The 22,176-nt window shown below is 51.6% G+C and overlaps 1 protein-coding gene across 1 annotated transcript in view; it reads left to right on the plus strand.

Moving 5' to 3' along the window:
- CLPTM1L (CLPTM1 like) overlaps positions 1 to 22,176 on the plus strand; it is a 55,484-nt gene that overhangs the window by 9,160 nt on the left and 24,148 nt on the right. The window contains exons 2-8 of the mRNA XM_066585398.1: positions 4,306 to 4,533; positions 6,318 to 6,418; positions 7,659 to 7,848; positions 10,931 to 11,079; positions 13,970 to 14,048; positions 15,194 to 15,311; positions 16,963 to 17,057. Of these exons, the coding sequence (XP_066441495.1) occupies positions 4,372 to 4,533; positions 6,318 to 6,418; positions 7,659 to 7,848; positions 10,931 to 11,079; positions 13,970 to 14,048; positions 15,194 to 15,311; positions 16,963 to 17,057 (894 nt within the window). The 5' untranslated portion in view covers positions 4,306 to 4,371. The remainder of the gene's footprint in view (positions 1 to 4,305; positions 4,534 to 6,317; positions 6,419 to 7,658; positions 7,849 to 10,930; positions 11,080 to 13,969; positions 14,049 to 15,193; positions 15,312 to 16,962; positions 17,058 to 22,176) is intronic.

A 22,176-nucleotide genomic window follows, 5' to 3' on the forward strand; every position in this document is an offset into this window, starting at 1 on the left:
CAGCACTGCACCCAGCACCTACTCACTATCTACGCTAGAACCAACGACAGAAGAAGAAGTCTCCAGGCTTCTTTCCGCTGCCCGCCCCACCACCTGCGCTAGCGACCCTCTCCCCTCTCACCTCCTCCGGTCCCTTTCCCCAGCTCTCATTACTCACCTCACCACAATCTGCAACCTCTCCCTAACCTCTGGCACTTTTCCCTCCTCATGTAAACACTCCATTATATCCCCTCTGCTTAAAAAACCAACCCTGGACCCGACTAATGCTACCAACTACCGACCTGTCTCAAACCTCCCCTTCATCTCCAAATTACTGGAACGCCTGGTCTACTCCCGCCTTACTCGCTTTCTCTCTGACAACTCACTCCTCGACCCCCTCCAGTCTGGTTTCCGCTCTCTACACTCGACCGAAACTGCCCTTACAAAAGTAACAAATGACCTGATGACTGCAAAGTCGAGAGGTGATTACTCCCTACTAATCCTCCTTGGCCTGTCTGCTGCATTTGACACTGTTGACCATACCCTCCTTCTCACTATGCTCCGCTCTATTGGTCTAAAGGATACTGCTCTCTCCTGGTTCTCTTCCTACCTCTCTGACCGTTCTTTCAGTGTTTCCTTTGCTGGTTCTATCTCTGCTCCACTTCTTCTCACTGTTGGGGTACCCCAGGGCTCGGTCCTTGGTCCCCTTCTTTTCTCTATCTATACTGCCCCAATTGGACAAACCATCCACAAATTTGGCCTCCAATACCATCTCTACGCTGATGACACCCAACTATACACCTCCTCTCGTGAGATCTCTGGACCATTCCTCCAAAATATCACCGACTGTTTGTCCGCTGTCTCTAACACTATGTCCTCCCTTTTTCTCAAACTAAACCTCTCTAAAACTGACCTCCTTGTCTTTCCACCTTCTAACCGACCTCCCCCCAACATCTCCATTCCAGTGTCTGGCACCATCTTAACCCCCAGACCGCATGCCCGATGCCCTAGGGTCACACTGGACTCTGACCTCTCCTTTACCCCCCCCCCCTATCCAATCTCTGGCCCAAACATGCCACATGCACCTCAGAAATATTGCTAAAATATGTCCGTTCCTAACCACGGACATGCTAAAGACGCTCGTGGTTGCGCTCATCCACTCCCGGCTTGACTACTGCAACTCGCTACTCATTGGCCTCCCTGCACTAGACTCGCTCCGCTCCAATCCATACTAAATGCAGCAGCTAGACTCATTTTTCTATCCAGCCGTTACTCAGATGCCTCTGCATTATGCCAGTCGCTGCATTGGCTGCCCATCCACTGCAGAACTAAATTTAAACTCCTCAACCTCACCCACAAAGCTCTGCATGGCGCTGCGCCACCATACATCGCCTCCCTACTGTCAGTACACCACCATACATCGCCTCCCTACTGTCAGTACACCACCGTACATCACCTCCCTCCTGTCAGTACACCACCATACATCGCCTCCCTCCTGTCAGTACACCACCATACATCGCCTCCCTACTGTCAGTACACCACCATACATCGCCTCCCTACTGTCAGTACACCACCATACATCGCCTCCCTCCTGTCAGTACACCACCATACATCGCCTCCCTCCTGTCAGTACACCACCATACATCGCCTCCCTCCTGTCAGTACACCACCATACATCGCCTCCCTCCTGTCAGTACACCACCATACATCGCCTCCCTCCTGTCAGTACACCACCATACATCGCCTCCCTCCTGTCAGTACACCACCATACATCGCCTCCCTACTGTCAGTACACCACCATACATCGCCTCCCTCCTGTCAGTACACCACCCAGCCCGCTCACTCCGATTGGCTAACACCCTCAGACTAAACGCCCCTGTAATACGTACCTCTCATGCTCGCCTACAGGACTTCACCAGAGCAGCACCCATCCTCTGGAATGCTCTACCCCAAGGCATCCGGACAATTCCCGATGCACGAAATTTCAGACGTGCCTTAAAAATGCACCTCTTCAGGGAAGCATACCAAATCTCCTGACCTAGTCCCTCGCCGCTCCCTATGGTGCTCCACCCTGTTTGCCTTCTGATAAATGATGTGTACATGAAATTTCCTATTGCCCGTGTTCCCCACCCCTGCACCTCCTGTACCACCCTCAACCCATTTGTGTCTAACCCAATGTACCTCACATTGTAATTGTTGTATTGTTTTGCATTTATCCATGCCTGAAAGCGCTGCGGAATAAGTTGGCGCTATACAAATAAAGATTATTATTATTATTATTAGAGGAGTTTAAAAGGGGACTTGATGTCTTTCTGGAGAGGAAGGACATTATAGGATACAAGTCTTAGGCTAATTGTTAATCCGGGTATATAGGCAGGTAGGAACTATTAGGGGTTGATCCAGGGAACAGTCTGATTGCCATTAGGGAGTCGGGAAGGAATTTTTCCCCAAATGGGCTAATTGGCTTCTGGCCTTGGGGTTTTTTTTGCCTTCCTCTGGATCAACACAGGAGGATAAACAGGCTGGACTAGATGGACATTGTCTTCATTCAGCCTTACATACTATGTTACTTGGTGACCAGCAGTAGGTGTTTTCAGTGGTCCCTAAGGGGCTTGGGTCTAGGAGCCGTGTCCTTATGGCTGCCCGCTGGTGTTGGCAGTGGTGTTGGTGGCGTTGGTGTTGGCAGTGGTGTTGGTGGCGTTGGTGTTGGCACTGTATTTTTTACTGATTGTTTATAATGTACTGAAAAACTTTTTAAAGATTCTAAGTATAATGAGAAAAAACCCACAACGTTGCGCCATCTCAGTGCTTCTTGTGTTACAGTGGACACCCCGCAGCCATAACTCTATTCCGAGGGTCGGTACGATTACTACGATACTAAATTTAGGCCCAATGCCCACGGACTGATTATTGGACGGGCAGTTACTGGAGAGGGCACCGCTATTTTCGAGTAACTGCATGCTCGTTGGAGAAGATTCGGATGGGGGGGGGGGGGGTGAGATCTCTCTCCCTCCTGCGGACCCACCAAATTTTCTCCGATGAGCATGCAGTTACTCGACAATAGCGGTGCCCTCTCCAGTAACTGCCCTCGCCGAGCACGCTCGCTCATCTCTAGTTAAAACCTTTCAGTAATTTTCATTTTTTAAATAATATATATATTTATTTAAATGTTGTTTGTCCCCAGAAAGGGGGGGGGGGACCTTGCGGTGGATTGATCGCTCCTGCGCACAACAGGCATGGCTATATAGGCTGCCTGCAGTAGCAACCCTGGGGGCTTTCAGAAGGCCCCTGACTGCCATGGCAACTGAATGACAATCTCATCCTGGGTGGTTAGGAGTCCTGAACTCCGATCCGGGCTTTTAGATGCCGCTGTCAAAATTGCTGGTATTTATAAGGTCAGGGCCGCAGCGGGCGGCCGCCGGCATTGGCTGGGGCCGCAGCGGGCGGCCGCCGGCATTGTCTGGGGCCGCAGCAATCCCTGAACCTCCATGATGTAACTGGACGTCATGGAGTGTTAAGGGGTTAAAGAGGCTCTGTCAGCATTCCTGGCATGTCTGTTTTAGTTGACGGGTTTTCCAGGCAGCATCGGGATAATTTAGGGTTGGAGTGGAAGCTGCAGCTCCGAGCCCTGTGTAGTGGCCGGCACTCATAATTGTAGGCGCAGATCTCACTCAAATCAGTGGGACCCCTGCCTGCAATTACAAGTGCCGTCCACTACACAAGGTTCGAAGCAGCGGCTTCCGCTCGGACCCCGGTGTATCCTGGTACTGACAGTCAGCGCTGCCAGGAAAATGCCTTTAGTATTTCCCTTCTCCATAGAAGAGCAGTGCTGGGGCTGTCCTCCTCTTATCCCTCCTGGAAGTGTATGAATACATTGATGATTTGTCCCCACGTATCCCATCATAGTCACCGACGGGCGGCAGCCGCTCTTCTCCGGGTCTGTCCTCCTCTTATCCCTCCTGGAAGTGTATGAATACATTGATGACTTGCCCCTACGTATCCTGTCACAGTCACCGACGAGCGGCAGCCGCTCTTCTCCGGCGCTGTCCTCCTCTTATCTCTCCTGGAAGTGTATGACTACATTGATGACTTGCCCCTACGTATCCTGCGGCACAGTTACTGACGGGCGGCAGCCGCTCTTCTCCGGCGCTGTCCTCCTCTTATCCCTCCTGGAAGTGTATGAATACATTGATGACTTGCCCCTACGTATCCTCCGGCTCAGTCACCGACGGGCGGCAGCTCTTCTCGGGGTCGTCTGACCTCCGATTGGCTGCAGGCTGTTATGGCAGAACTCTTCCCAACTGGATTGTGTTCTTCTTTCTGCAGGACTTTCTCTCCTCTGTCAGTTTTGGATTCCCAGTCGCTCCGGTGCCCCCCGCGTGGCCATCTGCCATGCTGAACAGAAGCTCCTTCACCACCCTGGTGGTCGGTGTGTTTATTGTCTATGTAGTTCATACCTGCTGGGTGATGTATGGCATCGTCTACACCAAGCCCTGCGAAAGCCACAGTGACAACTGTATCAAGCCGTACTTGTCCAAGAGACCCAAGCTGCAGGTAGGTACCTCTCCACAGTACTTACAGCCATGCTGCCCTCAGTATATGACCAAATCTACGGCCCCTTCCTGGGTATTGGGTTCCAGTGTTTAGCCGCACCCTGCTTACACATGGCACTGTCATGGGACGTCGCAGGGGCAATTGTGAAATCTCTGGTCTGCTTAAAGGGGACGTCTGCTTACTATTTCAAATCCTCCAGCAGTCCTTGCCGTCCTCAGCCCGGCCATCCAGCGTTGCAGACCTGCTGTCCTCCAGTCCTCTGGTTATCAAACCGTGTGACCGCTGCAGCCAATCAGAGGCCGCAGCATCCCTGTTCTGAACTCCTGGCATCATGGCGGCTAGGATGTGAGCAGTGATGGCAGGACAATGGGCGCTGACGCAGCAGCAGTCACAGGGTATGTGGTTCACAACAGAGATCGCCGGGGGTGAGGACAGGTAAGTACTGCTGGATTTGTTGTTTGAACACCTGTGCACCTGACATTAAAGTTTCGTATAGTAACCGGATGTCCCCTTTAAGATGCCCTCATCAACAGTAATGGGGCTGGCCGAAATCCATGCATGAGCCACAGAAACAGATCCATTAACATGTTTGGAGCAGATATCGAATTGCAAAAGCTTCTGCAACAAGTTTGCGTCGTCTGAGCATTTCCGAAGTGCTAAGAAGTGTAAGCGTCGCGGAGGTAAGTCACACAGACTGCCAGTGACATCCATACAAGAACTGTGTGTTAAACGCTCAAGGAGATAAGTGTCCCGGGCCAGGCGGCTGCACACAAGCCTAAGATCATCGTACATGATGCCAGGCAGCTGCACACAAGCCTAGGATCACCATGTATGATGCCAGGCAGCTGCACACAAGCCTAGGATCACCATGTATGATGCCAGGCGGCTGCACACAAGCCTAAGATCACTGTGTATGATGGACTGCAGAGCAATGGAAGCCTGCCCTCTGGAGTGATGACTCGGGTGGCGCTATCGGCAGTCTGGTGAGTTTGGTAGATTCCAGAGAACGATGCCTGCCAGGGTACATAGGTGCTTACGGATGTGTGGAAGGAGGCATAATGGGTGGCGGGGCTGTTTTGAATTGTTTGGTCCCTTATTTCCTGTGAGGTCATTTCTACAACATAAGACATTTTAGAAGCTTGTATGTCTCCGTATTTGTGGCAACAGTTTGGGGAAGGTCCTTTTATTGGTACCGTCCTGCGCACAAAGGGAGGTCTATAAGGACATTGTTCGGTGTGCAAGAACTGGTGGGCGGCAGAAAACCAGACGGTCCACCCCTTCAAACATCACCTCTATCTTTTGGGATGGAAGAGAACTCTGGGACCGGACCTTCTCGTCCCCCGTCAGTCCTGACCTCACAGACGCTCTTGGCTGGATGGGCACAAAGGCTCATAGACTCACAACATCTTGTAGAAAGCCTGGGGGTGTTATAGATCCAGAAGGGTGTAAATGCCCGCGGTATTGGAATGGGATGCCCAACAAGTCCATGTAGTTGATGGTCGGATGTCCACCCACGTCTGGCCATACAGTGTAGGTGACATTTATCGGGACCTTCTGTAGGTATTTCCATTTGAAAACCACTTACAGTAAGGCCACGTCTCTGGGTCTTAGAAGGCTCAGAGCAGTCTGCGCTCACAGCCGGCCGGAGACGGGCACTCATGCCCGGAGGGGTGGCCGGGCTTCTCTTACCGGATAGATCGTAGTTTTCCGGCACGCTGCAGTTCTTGCTCCTTCCCTTTCTGGTGCGGTCTGTGGTTTTACCTTTCTTCTGTCTTCCCTTTCAGCTAAGTGTATATACTACCACAAGAACTAGTATTAGCGCTGAGAATAACGTCGATTTGGTCCTCAACGTTGACAACTTTGATGTGGAGTCCAGATTTGAAAGGTACGTTCAGATGGTAAATGAGCGACTCGGATTCTATATACTTGCATGGAGATGTATGAGGGTGAATATACGTAGAAGCCAACCGAGTGCAGCCTGTTGTCTGCTGCTGGCCCAGAAGAAGGGAAGACGGGACAACGCGGCGGTCAGATGAACAGTCCCTATAATACAGCGGGGCCTTGACATACGAGTTTAATCCGTTCCGAGACGGAGCTCTGAAGCCAAAAACCTTATATGCCAACCACTTTGCCCCATTGAAATGCCCTTTATGTGTTCAAATGGGGAAACTAACTGCAAGTAAAAGAAAAAAAAAAATCAATGCTCCCTTACCGCTGGCGTTCTGCGATGATCTGTGGCACTGCTGCAGGCTGTCGCTCCCTCCTCCACACCGACAGAGCATTGCTTTCTGCATACACGGCTTGAATCCCCCGCCTCCAGCAAGCTAATGCTCTGATTGGTTCTCTCAGGGCCGCTTCAGCCATTAGCCGGCGCTGGGTTAACCAATCGCATCCATTCAATGACATCATTTGGTTCGGAGATGGCGGTCCCGTCCGTGGGACTACCCTCCCTATGGCTTGGCTTTATGGGACCTCCTCTTGGTTAGATGCCATTTCATGCAGCGCTCACTGTTCTACAAGTCTGTCTGTTTCCAGCTCTTCGGGTTTTTCTCATTTCATTCCCTCCTGATTTATAAATGGTTGTGTGGGCTCATATGGGGCATCTACACCCCAACACGTCCCCACGGCTGCAGGATGGGGTCAAGGCCTTGAAGTGCTCGGGTTTCTCTCCTTGGGAACAATGAGGACTGTTTTTTGCTATTATTTGTAACTATTTCTATTTGGAGGTTTCCAGCGGGTTCCTACATATACATAAGGGAGTCGCCCAGTGAGGATAACCCCCATCGTGTGCCCCCCATAGCGCGTCTATGCACCAGGAGGAGGGGCTGCCTTACTTTACACGGCCGGTAATCGGTTGGGACGCCCGTTACGGGAGCCGAAGCCTCAGCAATCCTCTGATCGCAGCCGCAGCCTGCAAGGGGTTGTCCGTGATGAGAATACGTTTAACTCTTTGTTGTCCCATGTATTTCGCTTACATACATATATCTAGGACCTGCCTGTGTTGCGTTACACATTTGTCAGATGCCTGTTCCCACTGCTTGTAATAAGTTTTCCTCCTTGGGGGATCTTATAATATATCATCGGCTTCAGAGTGATAAGTTTGTACTTCTATTATTTTTTTGCAGAACTGTGAATGTGACTGTTCCAAAGAAAACCAGGAATAACGGGACGTTGTACGCCTACATATTCCTGCACCACGCTGGCGTTCTACCCTGGCACGATGGCAAGCAGGTGCACATAGTCAGCCCATTAACCACTTACATGGTGCCCAAGCCGGAGGAGGTCAATCTCATCACAGGGGGATCCGGCACCCAGGTGAGGCCGCACTCTTTCCCTTATTTTGCTTTTTACTGTATTTTTAACTAATGATAAGCGTTATCTGCAGAACTACACTGATCAGCCATAACATTAAAACCACCAATGGGTGAAACGAATAACATGGATTTTCTTGGCACAATGGCGCCTGTAAAGATATAATATTAGAAGGCAAGAGAACAGTTACTTCTTGTGTTGGAAACAGGAAAGTGAGCAAAAGGGAGGATGTGAGTGTGACGACTGGGTCAGAGCATGTTCAAAGCAGCAGGACTCGTGGGGTGACCCTGGAGACACTGACCTACCGCCACCACAGAGATCCGGCGGGCTGAAGGACCTACAGTGATGTCACTACTGTGGGAGGAGCCATTGTGCAGTTTGGTACAAAGTACTGTATACTGGATTAGCCGACAAACTAACAGAACCTCTGATGATGTCACCATCATGTGATCACCTGTGTGAGCGGACTCGCATGACCAGGGGCTCATCACTGTATCCAGGAGCTAAGATGTGTCTGTGACGCGCATGGCACGCCGCAGGGCTGTGTCTGTGACGCGCATGTCATATAGTAGAGCTGTGTCTGTGACGCGCATGGCACGCCGCAGGGCTGTGTCTGTGACGCGCATGGCACGCCGCAGGGCTGTGTCTGTGACGCGCATGGCACGCCGCAGGGCTGTGTCTGTGACGCGCATGGCACGCCGCAGGGCCGTGTCTGTGACGCGCATGGCACGCCGCAGGGCCGTGTCTGTGACGCGCATGGCACGCCGCAGGGCCGTGTCTGTGACGCGCATGGCACGCCGCAGGGCCGTGTCTGTGACGCGCATGGCACGCCGCAGGGCCGTGTCTGTGACGCGCATGGCACGCCGCAGGGCCGTGTCTGTGACGCGCATGGCACGCCGCAGGGCCGTGTCTGGGCCGCGCATGGCACGCCGCAGGGCCGTGTCTGGGCCGCGCATGTCATATAGTAGAGCTGTGTGTGCCGCGCATGGCACGTTGCCAAAATACTGGTACTATAATTTCTTAATAATTACTAGTAACTACATCTGCATAAGAAAGCTGGACACTCAATAAAGTAGACAGGAGGACCGAGGCCTCTGAGCTGCGGTGCCGGTGGCATACGCTGTGCATACCAGGGACAGAGATGGTCACAAATACGGCGATCCTAGGCCGTGTCAGACGAAAAGTATCACTAGAAAGCAAAATCACCAAACAGCAGCTTCCATACTGGGTCAGTTCACACCGGCCAATTCTGAAGACGACCCCAAAGAGCAGCTGGCTGGACACAATCACGGTTAGCACCAACATGACTGTGGAAGATCTGAAGAAAGGGGCCAAAGACAGGAAAGCATGGCGTATGCCGAACCACAAGGTGACCGAAAGTCGGCAGCCACTGAACGGATAAATCGTGTGTGTGTGTCTGTATACATCGTGTGTGTGTGTATATATATATATATATATATATGTGTGTGTGTGTGTATACATCATGTGCGTGTGTGTATATATATATATATATATATATATATATATGTGTGTGTGTGTGTATACATCATGTGCGTGTGTATATATATATATATATATATATATGTGTGTGTGTGTGTATACATCATGTGCGTGTGTGTATATATATATATGTGTGTGTGTGTGTATACATCATGTGCGTGTGTGTGTATATATATATATGTGTGTGTGTGTGTGTGTGTGTGTACATCATGTGCGTGTGTGTGTACATCATGTGCGTGTGTATATATATATATGTGTGTGTGTGTGTGTGTGTGTGTATATACATCATGTGCGTGTGTGTATATATATGTGTGTGTGTGTGTGTGTGTGTATATACATCATGTGCGTGTGTGTATATATATGTGTGTGTGTGTGTGTATATACATCATGTGCGTGTGTATATATATGTGTGTGTGTGTGTGTATATACATCATGTGCGTGTGTATATATATGTGTGTGTGTGTGTGTGTGTGTACATCATGTGCGTGTGTGTGTATATATATGTGTGTGTGTGTGTACATCATGTGCGTGTGTATATATATGTGTGTGTGTGTGTGTGTGTATATACATCATGTGCGTGTGTATATATGTGTGTGTGTGTGTGTGTGTGTACATCATGTGCGTGTGTGTGTATATATATGTGTGTGTGTGTGTGTGTGTACATCATGTGCGTGTGTATATATATATGTGTGTGTGTGTGTGTGTGTACATCGTGTGTGTGTGTACATCGTGTGTGTGTGTGTGTACATCATGTGCGTGTGTGTATGTATATATATATGTGTGTGTGTGTGTGTGTGTGTGTGTGTACATCGTGTGTGTGTGTGTGTACATCATGTGCGTGTGTGTATGTATATATATATGTGTGTGTGTGTGTACATCATGTGCGTGTGTGTATGTATATATATATGTGTGTGTGTGTCTCTCTGTGTGTGTCTGTCTGTGTCTGTCTGTCTGTCTGTCTGTATCATGTGCGTGTGTATATATGTGTGTGTGTGTGTATATACATCATGTGCGTGTGTATATATGTGTGTGTGTGTGTGTGTATATACATCATGTGCGTGTGTATATATGTGTGTGTGTGTGTGTGTGTGTGTACATCATGTGCGTGTGTGTATATATATATGTGTGTGTGTGTGTGTGTGTATACATCATGTGCGTGTGTATATATGTGTGTGTGTCTCTGTGTGTCTCTGTGTGTCTCTGTGTGTGTCTGTCTGTGTCTGTCTGTGTCTGTCTGTGTCTGTCTGTCTGTATCATGTGCGTGTCTATATATATATATATATGTGTGTGTATATACAGAATAGTAAGTCCCGAACAGATTTGAGAGGATTGCTGCTAAGGGGCCCGACCATAACCAATAACGAGGGTAGATGCCGTTCTTAGGGGTGGAGAGCGTGCTGATCTGTGACTGCCCCCTAGAGGTCCTGCTGACACCTCTTCCTCTACAGAGTTGTATCGTATGTGAAGACCCAACCAAACCTAAAGCTCCACCAAGCAGCGGGGATTATGGGTTGTGTCGGTTTGGCCAGACCGCGCTGTTTGCTCAGTTCTCTCTGATATCTACTTTTTATTTGTGTCTTTGCAGCAAATCGATACTGAAAAGAAGGAGTCGCACACCGCCCTGGACGAGCCCGTCTCCCACTGGCGCTCGCGGCTCACGCTGAATGTTATGGTCGAGGATTTCATTTTTGATGGTTCCTCGCTGCCTGCTGATGTTCACAGATATATGAAAATGTAAGTCTGCACTGTCACTGACCAGAAGACATCCGCGGCACCGAGACCGCCCTATTGCTTCACGCCAACCGTCACTCAAGGATGGCTGCCCTTCAGTATACCACCCAGTTGGCCCCTGTCCCCTCACTACAGCAGCGTTAGCTAAGTTACGGTGCTGTTAGGGGAGCCGACAGGTTGTTGGGGATGTGTTTTTTATACTCGCCTGCTCCCTGGCTCCCGCTGTGTCTTCTGAAGGACACACAATACACAGAAATCTTCAGATTGCAGTACGTGCTCTCGCATAGACCTGCCATTCAGACTGTTGTGTGCCGCGCGATCTTCAGATGGGGACACTGCAGGGAGCGGCTGAGTATAATGGCGCTGCAGGGGGGACACTGCAGGGAGCGGCTGAGTATAATGGTGCTGCAGGGGGGACACTGCAGGGAGCGGCTGAGTATAATGGTGCTGCAGGGGGGACACTGCAGGGAGCGCCTGAGTATAATGGTGCTGTAGGGTGGACACTGCAGGGAGCGGCTGAGTATAATGGTGCTGTAGGGGGGACACTGCAGGGAGCGGCTGAGTATAATGGTGCTGTAGGGGGGACACTGCAGGGAGCGGCTGAGTATAATGGTGCTGTAGGGGGGACACTGCAGGGAGCGCCTGAGTATAATGGTGCTGTAGGGGGGACACTACAGGGAGCGGCTGAGTATAATGGTGCTGTAGGGGGACACTGCAGGGAGCGGCTGAGTATAATGGTGCTGTAGGGGGACACTGCAGGGAGCGGCTGAGTATAATGGTGCTGTAGGGGGGACACTGCAGGGAGCGGCTGAGTATAATGGTGCTGTAGGGGGGACACTGCAGGGAGAGCCTGAGTATAATGGTGCTGTAGGGGGGACACTGCAGGGAGCGGCTGAGTATAATGGTGCTGTAGGGGGGACACTGCAGGGAGCGGCTGAGTATAATGGTGCTGTAGGGGGACACTGCAGGGAGTGGCTGAGTATAATGGTGCTGTAGGGAGCTGATGGGTTCCCTGTGAACAAGCCGCTACAAGTATTTCGAGCAATATTCAATCTATATTGTGTTGCTTGAAAAGCTGAAACAATAGTAACTGATTATTGCCTCTGTGGACCCTTCCCATGCCGTGATCTACATAGATCGCAGCAGGGAAGGGGTTAACAGCGGGGGGCTCTGCTTTTTATGCCCTATTGTGGGAAGGGGTAATTGTGTTGTGGTTGTGTATATATCTATTATTATGGCCGTGTTCTGACGCCATTCGGTGTAAAGGGGTTGTGCGGCTATAACACTATAAACTAACCTATACTCGCCTCTTTGGGGCCCCTACCACCCCGGGATCCAATTACTTGCAAGAGGCGGATATCACTTGCTGTCTAAGCTTGTGATCTCTGCAGTCGTTCATTGTACTCAGCGGTACTGATGCCAGTGATTGGCTGCTTAGACAGCATGTGACCTCCGGGGCCAGGAAGTAGGTGGAGACCGGAGTGTTGGGGGCCCTAAACAGGCCAGTATAGTTTATTACTCTGTAGCTATACAAGCGTGTAAGGGAAAAGAATCCCCCTTTAATGAAATGATATAAACAATGTATTCCGTAGAGCCTTGGATGACGCGCCGTGCCATGGGTATGACTTGCCCACAAAGCATTTCACTGTCGTACATTCAGTAGGCCTCTGGAATGCCGTAATGGTCTGACTATATACCACTCCATAACTACTGCATATACTCCACTATAAGTCGAGTTTTTCTACACATTTTATTTATGCTGAAAACAACGCTGTGTAAGTAAGAGCTGTGATTGGATCGAGCGCCGGCCAATCACAGCTGAGGCTCGATCATTCACAACCATTCAGTGAATAACATCACTAAATGTCTGTAATTGGTTTATCAAGCGCCGGCTGTGATTGGCTTGCGCTCGATCCAATCACAGCACTTACTTACATAGCGCTGACGGCGGGGGAATTTTCATGCCGAGCAGGGAGATGACAGCAAGAAGAATACTCCAGCAGCTTGCTGCACCGCCGGGGAGACTATCGTACCGGGGACACAGACGCCGGCTGGGAGGTGAGTATTGCGCGGTTTTGTTTTTTTTTTTACCTAGTGTATACTCAAGTCAATAAGTTTTCCCAGTTCTTACTGACTCGGCTTATACTCGGGTCGGCTAATACTCGAGTATATACGGTACATATTATCCCATTCAAGTTAATGCCGTCCTCAGCCCAGCCGCTGTGACGGGTACGGACCTCGCCGCACATGGCTGTTGGCATTGAGGAGGCCGCGTTGCTCACTCATGTGTTGTGTCCCCTTCAAGCGGTTGAGAGTAGACCATCAATTTTTAAAGCCCTGATATCCCCTTTTAACCCCTTAGTGACTAATTTTAACCTTAAGAGCCAGTAACTCGTTTCTCCTGTTGTCTTCAGCGGTCACAGCTCTTTTTTCCGTCAGCGTCGCGGTGTGTCATCTTGCCGTTTGTATGGGAACCATATAATATCTGGAGTAACCTTTGTCCTTTGTGATGTTCGCCGTGTGGTGTGAATTGTGACCGTTCTCTCTGGGTCAGTAGCATTAGATAGAGGTTACATGTTTTACCACTGCTGCACAATATAGACACCAGATAATCAGCTTTTTCCTGTTTTGGGAAACACTCTAAATTCAGTTTTTCGCCCCCACTTTAAACGGCTGTAGCCCCGATTCTGTAAGGCCTACTGACCAGCCAGGAATCTCAGCCTTAGCCTGTTGGCCGCCCTGATAGCCCGGAGCAGTTTACAGTGGGAGTTCTCATCCATAGCTGGAAGCTGCTTTTACTTCTGAGCGCCTCCGGAGCTGCCGGGGTGCAGACGCATCTTCTAGCCTTGTGTTTGGGTGTCATCCACTTACCTGCATGTCTTCCTTCTTGTAGGATACAGTTGGGGAAGTCCGTCCATTACCTCCCGATACTATTTATTGATCAGCTCAGTAATCGAGTGAAGGATTTGATGGTAAGTGGCTCTTCTGCGTCTCCGTCTGCATATGTAGAAGTTCCCAGAAGTAACCCTGACATCAGTTGTTTGTCGCTTTACTTGCGATTCTCCTCGTTTATTGCTCACGGCATTCAGTTCACACTAAGCCGGGCTGTTGGCTCGTACGTCGGATGCTCCGGGGCTTTCATTGCTGAGCACTCTGCATCACGTAGCCCAGGAATGTGCCGGACACCCAACAGTCCGTGGGCTCCGCTCAGCGCTGTTAGATGGATCCGGTTGGCCAAGAGAGACCGTTATGCTGCTCCCTTAACGTGAACAAAGCCTTATTATTGTTAAAGCGGACATATAAGTAACGAGAGAAATAAACCTCCTGAAGCTGTCAGCTTATTTGGTAGTGAAGGTCGGCTGCACATGGGGGATCCGGGGTGGTAGTGGATCCCGCTCCTACCTGGGCCGGTGACACCTGCATGCCTTCTTTCTGACTGTGAACGCTCGCTGTCGCTCCTGCGCAGTACAGATTTTTTTCTTTATAAAATGTTTTCTGCGCTGTCGCCAGGCGATGATGCCGCCACCCGCGGCCTATCTGCAATGTCAGTTGTGGATGGGCTGCAGGTCAGACGACTTCCATTGACTCCAATGGAAGCCGTCCGTGTGGAATCCGCACAAAAATACAACCCATTGCGATTTGAAATCCGCTTGTTCAAATCGCAGTCGCTATCCGTTCATCTAAGCAGACGTGCGAATGCTCTATTTTTTTTTTTTTTTTAAGTAGGCACAGCATACCGCAGATTGTCCACACAGGGGACGATCGCCGATTCCGCAATTGAAATCCAGGCGTGTGCAGTCGGCCTAAGATGTATGACTTCTTTCACACAAGTTTACCGGATCCATGATGGACTTTTATCTTCTTGGGTTGCCCAAACCGAAGGCTAAATATAAGCCAATGTTCTAAACCTACATTGTTTCTGCTTAGAATGCCTCCAGTCTATGCACCACCATCTCCACGGCCTTCTATGGGCCTGACGGAGGCCATAGTGTCCTCGTGGTGTTCATTTGGGTGCCGGTAGTCTTACAGCAGGCCATTGGGTGATGTGGAGGAGGCCGCCGCCGATTCAGCTATTTCTTGCACGTTTAGTGATTTCCACTGCTTTTCCTCCTTTCAGATGATAAACCGCTCCACAACAGAGCTTCCTCTTACGGTTTCATATGATAAAATATCACTGGGGAAACTTCGTTTCTGGATTCATATGCAAGATGCCGTCTACTCTTTACAGCAGTTCGGTAAGTCAGACGCTCTCCGGGCGTCCAGATGTGTTTAGAGGCCTTTTGAGGCTAATATTTACCCTTTAGAAGGGCTTCTTCAGGGGTTCACCAGAGATTGATTAATGCGATCTGATTCTCTAGCGCGTCTCTGCGCACGTACTTGTATATTGGTGATTGTGTTGTCCATATATAGCGGGCACGCACAGTGAAGAACGAGGTGCGCTCCCTGTACTCCCAACCGGAGAACAAGCGGTACAAAGGGGAGAGAAAACCACAGAATACAAACAGAGCACAAAGGATTTGTTGCAGACACCAGAGTTAAAAACCTCTAAAAATGAAGGAAATGCAAAACTCAGGACAAAATGTGTCCAAGTCGTGACGCGGCGTCCGTCGGGAGGAGCCCAGGGTGGCGCGGCGTCCGTCGGGAGGAGCCCAGGCTGGCGAAGGCGTCCGTCGGGAGGAGCCCAGGCTGGCGAAGGCGTCCGTCGGGAGGAGCCCAGGCTGGCGAAGGCGTCCGTCGGGAGGAGCCCGGGGTGGCGAAGGCGTCCGTCGGGAGGAGCCCGGGGTGGCGAATGCGTCCGTCGGGAGGAGCCCGGGTTGGCGCGGCGTCCGTCGGGAGGAGCCCGGGGTGGCGCGGCGTCCGTCGGGAGGAGCCCAGGGTGGCGCGGCGTCCGTCGGGAGGAGCCCGGGGTGGCGCGGCGTCCGTCGGGAGGAGCCCGGGGTGGCGCAGCGTCCGTCGGGAGGAGCCCGGGGTGGCGCGGCGTCCGTCGGGAGGAGCCCGGGGTGGCGCGGCGTCCGTCGGGAGGAGCCCGGGGTGGCGCGGCGTCCGTCGGGAGGAGCCCGGGGTGGCGCGGCGTCCGTCGGGAGGAGCCCGGGGTGGCGCGGCGTCCGTCGGGAGGAGCCCGGGGTGGCGCGGCGTCCGTCGGGAGGAGCCTGGGGTGGCGCGGCGTCCGTCGGGAGGAGCCCGGGGTGGCGAAGGCGTCCGTCGGGAGGAGCCCGGGTTGGCGCGGCGTCCGTCGGGAGGAGCCCGGGTTGGCGCGGCGTCCGTCGGGAGGAGCCCGGGTTGGCGCGGCGTCCGTCGGGAGGAGCCCGGGGTGGCGCGGCGTCCGTCGGGAGGAGCCCGGGGGGGCGCGGCGTCCGTCGGGAGGAGCCCGGGGGGGCGCGGCGTCCGTCGGGAGGAGCCCGGGGGGGCGCGGCGTCCGTCGGGAGGAGCCCGGGGGGGCGCGGCGTCCGTCGGGAGGAGCCCGGGGGGGCGCGGCGTCCGTCGGGAGGAGCCCGGGGGGGCGCGGCGTCCGTCGGGAGGAGCCCGGGGTGGCGCGGCGTCCGTCGGGAGGAGCCCGGGGTGGCGCGGCGTCCGTCGGGAGGAGCCCGGGGTGGCGCGGCGTCCGTCGGGAGGAGCCCGGGGTGGCGCGGCGTCCGTCGGGAGGAGCCCGGGGTGGCGCGGCGTCCGTCGGGAGGAGCCCGGGGTGGCGCGGCGTCCGTCGGGAGGAGCCCGGGGTGGTTTGTTGAAGGTGTTTATCTTTTGTCTGCCACCAATCCTTTGTGCACTCTTTGTATTCCTAGTCCTTCCGCCATTTCCTGGGTTTCGTCTTTGGCGCCCCCGTTTACCTTCGCTGCTTCCTCTCCTCACACATCTATCTATATTGTAACATCATCATTTCTTTGACAGGGTTTTCTGAGAAAGATGCCGATGAAGTGAAGGGGATCTTTGTGGACACCAACCTTTATTTTTTGGCTCTGACCTTTTTTGTGGCTGCTTTTCATGTAAGTTGTTACCGACTACTATATAACTGCACATATAACGTACCCACGGACCTCAGACGATGATTGGTCACAGCTGCTTGTGTCTAATGGGAAGCTGTTGGCATCGTTAGGGGGGAATGCTGCAGAATGGGCCCCCCTCCGCTGATTGCATAAGATACAGCACGCTCCCTTTACCTACGAAGTCTCCATCTGTCAGCGCACTCCTCCACCCGATGCACAGCGACCTGTCCAACGGCGCTCAGTACAGGCCGCCGGGTGAAGGGGGAGCTGACTGCTGCAGAGGTGAGGGCTGTATCTTCTGAAGTCGGCGGCGGGTATGCAACTGATTTCTGAATCAGAATCCTGCAGATTTTGACTGTTGTAAATATGGGATTACTGCAGAATTTTCCGCTGCAGACGTCCGCGGTATTTCTTCCCGGTGTAAACACGCCTTAAGGTGCTCGTAATTTAGTGCTTTAGTGAGTTGTGTTGCAGTTGCTTGCTGGTTCTGTCAACTTCAGTTCTGGGGAAAGGGTTGATTAAGCATGCATCATATGCTAATTACTGCACCCCTTGACTTAATAGGCCAAGAGGCATCCTGTGGGTGAGCCTCAGTGATGAGCATGTGCTACCCCGGGGGGCAACCCCCAAGAAGCACGATACTATATAGGCATCTCATAAATGCTCTTCATTATCCCATCAGTGACCATCTATAATACACCATGGGCTTTCTTCTGGTTCTTGTACCTTTTTACGGCGCTGCACCAGTAGGCCGAAACCGGTGTTTTTTGTCGTGTATAGCTGGAGATTGGCCGCCTGATGATAGCCGGGCTCCAGCCCCTACGGCCAAGATGGTGTTTCTCCTGTTTTGTTACATTGAACCTGGTATCCAAATGGGTTTTACTTTATATTGTTGTAATGGACCTGACAGAAGAGTCCAAAGGGTTACAGTGGAATGAAGAACCACCTTGTTTATAGAATACATAACTAAGAATTTGTGAGGGCGCACAGATTCACCCCCTAAATAAGGTCTAGACCAACCAATTAACTTCAGAAGTCACATAATTCGTTGAATCCGATCGCCCTGTGTGCCATCGGTCTCACGTGTCCATATAGAATTCACGTGTTCTGAAAAGCCCCTGAATCTGCAGTAGCAACAAGCAAGCAGCATGAAGACCAAAGAGGTCTCCGGGGGTCCTCAGGAGAAACCTTCCAAACTGTAGACCTCACAGAGAACCATTAAATCCATTATGGGAAGAATATAGCTCGAGTCAAAGAAGCTTTATTGACAGGAGTGAATAGACCTCAGTACTGCCAAAGTGATCAGAACTAAAAACCTGACAAGAGAAGGGCGCCAAACCTCACAGAGCGGGCGAGGAGTAATGGGAGATTCAGCAAAAACACCAACGATCACTGCAGGAGCTCCAGAGATCCACAGCGGAGATGGACGTATGTGTCCGTAGGACCACTATGAGCCGTACGCTCCACGGAGGAGGCTTATTTGACTTTATTGAAGAATGACCAGGGTCCGTAGTGCCAATCTAGAATGACCACGACCGAGAGCATTGTTCCATTCAGTGTTGATGTCGGAGGAGGTACCGTTGCCTATCTGTTGCACCCACAAGTGCTGCAGACGACCAGGGGGCCTCCGCCATCCGGCAGGGGGTCGTCTCTCGATATTCCTAGCAATTGCTGCAGTTACTCCAGATGCTCAGTGGTTCGTGACAGCAAGATCCAGGTCTCCGAGCCGTACAATAATATTGGCATTACGCAGGTCTGGTAGAATCGAATCTTAGTCCTGAGTGTTATGTTCTGCCTCCGCCAGAGTTTATCCAGGGACCTCACCCCTGAGGCTGCCAGCACTATTCTCCGCAGGATGTCAGGAAGCGCCCTCCTATCTGTGTGCTGAATGCTGCCGAGGTACACAAACTCACTGACAGCGTCGACTCTCTGTCCGTTTACGTCTAGGTCCGGAGGGACTGTGCCGGCTCCTAGATTCTGCAGCTTGTTTATTTGCCAGGAGGTGCGAAGCCTAAGACAGGATGCCTCAAAAACGAACTGTTCCAATGAGTGTCTCAGATTATTAGATGCGACATCCAAAAGTGCAACATCGTTGGCGTAGTCCAGGTCAGTAAAGTGGTACTCCGGAAGAGTGACCCCAATACATTGGCCAAAACGCTGAAGAATCCAGTGTATGGCCCTGCAGAAGAGTGCAGGAGCCAAGACGCAACTTTGTCGAACACCAGACGAGGTCTCAAAACTAGCAGAGGTTGAACCGTTGATACGGAGTTTGGCGGATGTGCCCTGATGCAAGGCCTTCCAGAGGGCTTCTCTGTTGACTGAGTCGAATGCTGCCTTGAGATCGACATACGCGACGAGGAGCGGTTTGTTAAATTCTCCATGTATCTCTTAGAGGAGCCTAAGAGTGAGTATGGCATCCATGGTGGAGTGGCCTGCTGTGAAGCTTGACTGCTGGGGTCTCCACTTGGAGGTCAGAAATGGTTGTACCCTTAAGAGTAGAACGTGCGCGAAGACCTTGCCGGGACCCGAGAGGAGCGTTACCGGTCTGTAGCTAGGGCATGTTGTTTTTGGGCCCTTCCCCTTGTACAGGGCGAGGATGATGCCCTCCTTCCATTTGACCGGGGGCTTTCCCACAATACCAGACGCGCAGAAATAGTTGATGTGAAGCAGTGCTTATCTGTGTTAATTGCATATTTCAGCAGGTGAACTGTCATCTGAGCCGGCGGCGCGCCCATATCTAATTTTCTGAATAGCAGAACGGACCTCTTCCCATGACAGAGCATCCGTAGGCACAGAATGGTCATCCACAGCAACGGATGCGAGGTCATGGAGGTCGTAGCACGGGTTAGCCGGTGGATGGTTTAGGGCAGATGAGAAATGTTCACGCCAGCGTTGAAGTGTCTTGTCATAATTGGTACAAGGGCTGCCATCGGATTTGTGGATTGGCGTATGCCGGCTGGTCCCTGAAGACCCTCGGATTCTGGCGACTGCTTTGTATGCTGCTCTTAGATTGTTTGACTTCAGACCCTCCTCAGCTTCATCAGCCAGAGCATTATAATACCGCTCCCTGTCTTTCTTGGCCTTTGCCCGGAACATGCCCTTCAGCCTCTTACATGGTGCTTGGTCGTTTTTAAGGCGGGCTTTCATTGTCCAGAACGTGGAACCGGTTTTCGATTGCGATATTGTATTGACATTCGAGTGCTGGATTTTCCCTCGGGCGTCAACGTTTAATGAAGGTTGTGATCTGGTCTTATGGGGCGGAAGGAGTGCAACTGCTATTTCGGCAACAAGCAAACGGTGGTCTGCTGGAGCTTCTGCCCCACGGTATACTCGACACGATTTGACAGAATTGCGATGACTAATGAGTATATGGTCCAGTTCCTTTTTTGTACGTCCATCGTTGGATAAACCTATGAATGTTACGTCTCTGGAACCAGGGCCCCGCGACTGTGAGGCCCATTGAGGCACAGAATGACAGCATCTGGTGTGAATTGTCGTTGGTTGGGCCTTCGCCAAAGGGTCCAACGACATCATAGCCAGGAGTCTGGGGCCTGGGTTTGCATTCAGATCACCGACCACTACGAGTACATCATGCGGAGGGACGGACTGCACGGTCACGGCGAGCTGGTCATAAAAGGCATCTTTCTCTGCAGCTGTGGGTTCTTCAGTTGGTGCATATGCCACAATAATGGACATGTGACCATGACGATGAACAAACCTGGCGTTAAGCAGACGCGGAGAGATCAGATGCCACATTTCCATGGACTGAATTATGGGAGGGCGAAGGATCAGTGCCACTCCCCTGGGTGTGGTCAGAGCCACCGGAGTGTAATATGGTGGCGCTATTAACCTCGCGCTGGTCATGATGCAGTAGCTTCGGTGATGCCGGCTACAGTGATGTTATATCTAACCAGTTGAGGAGTGCCACCTGGAAGCCAGTCCCGTTCAGAGTAAGAACATTCCATGTGGCAAAGCGGGTGACTGAACGCAGGTCAGTTTTTGGGACCCGGTGATCAACCTTCATCCAGAAAGGGCCGTGCCGAACTGGGCTTTTGATTCTTTTCTTCATGCGTGCACTATGAGGTGCTGGTTGGCAACGGGAACTTGGGTTGTCAGAGGCTCTAACCCTGGTGCTTGAAGTGCTAGCCATTGTTTTTTGATCGGGAGTCCCTGCATAGTTCGTTGTGTTCAGACAGGGGGCAATGGGGAGCGCAGTAATGAGGCCCATTTCACAAGTGTATTGGGACTAGGCCTTTCACTGTTGCATGCTGTTGCCGTTTGCCTCGACTAAAAGGTGTATCCACCTTCAGTAAGGAAGGAACCGCTGCTGCCCGGCCTTCAGCAGAGCCTCGTAAGCCAGCCGTATTCAAGGTTCCTGACAGGCTTTCACGGCTACCGTAGCAGCCACTGTACTTCGCCCTGTCAGCAGTCCCCTACTTGACTGTTGCCCGTCTCCCACGACAAGGATGTGAGGCTGGACTTCTGGGAGACAAAAAGTTTAGGGGGAAACATTTATGTGTCTTGGAATGGCTTAGTCAAAGCCCCGACCTCAGTCCAATTAAGAATCTGTGATATGACTAGGACCCTTCTAACTTAGACGTTGGAGCAATTTTGCCTGAAGAATGGAAAGCATTCAGTTTCTAGATGTGTGAAGCTATTAGAGACCCCAAGAGACCTGCATCTGGAATTGCAGCAAAACGTGGCTCCACAACTCATTGACCTTCAGGGAGCAAATCAACGCGTTCACATTACAGTTCTCTGTTGTTCAGCCATGGCAAAGATAAAATTGCACTCTCAAAGTGGTGGTCATGTTGTGTAAGTGGTACAACCCTTCTCCCCCCCCCAAATTCATCTTAATTCCAAATTCTAATGCAACAAGCGGGAAAAACACCAAAGAGGTGAATACTTTTGCAAGGGCCTGTATATGCAATGGTGAATAATGACCGTGGTGTCTAAGAGACTAACAGTGGGAGAGCGCCCCCTTCAGTTCAGCCTGATGGCCTATTACGGCTTGTGTACCACACTGCAGTATTGCAGTGTATTATAGGGGGATTAATTAGTTATCACCATAAATAATGTGTTATGGCTTATTCACATGGACGTATATCGGGCGGGTTTC

Source organism: Eleutherodactylus coqui, chromosome 12 (genome assembly GCF_035609145.1).
Source record: "Eleutherodactylus coqui strain aEleCoq1 chromosome 12, aEleCoq1.hap1, whole genome shotgun sequence".
NCBI classification, from domain to species: domain Eukaryota; kingdom Metazoa; phylum Chordata; class Amphibia; order Anura; family Eleutherodactylidae; genus Eleutherodactylus; species Eleutherodactylus coqui.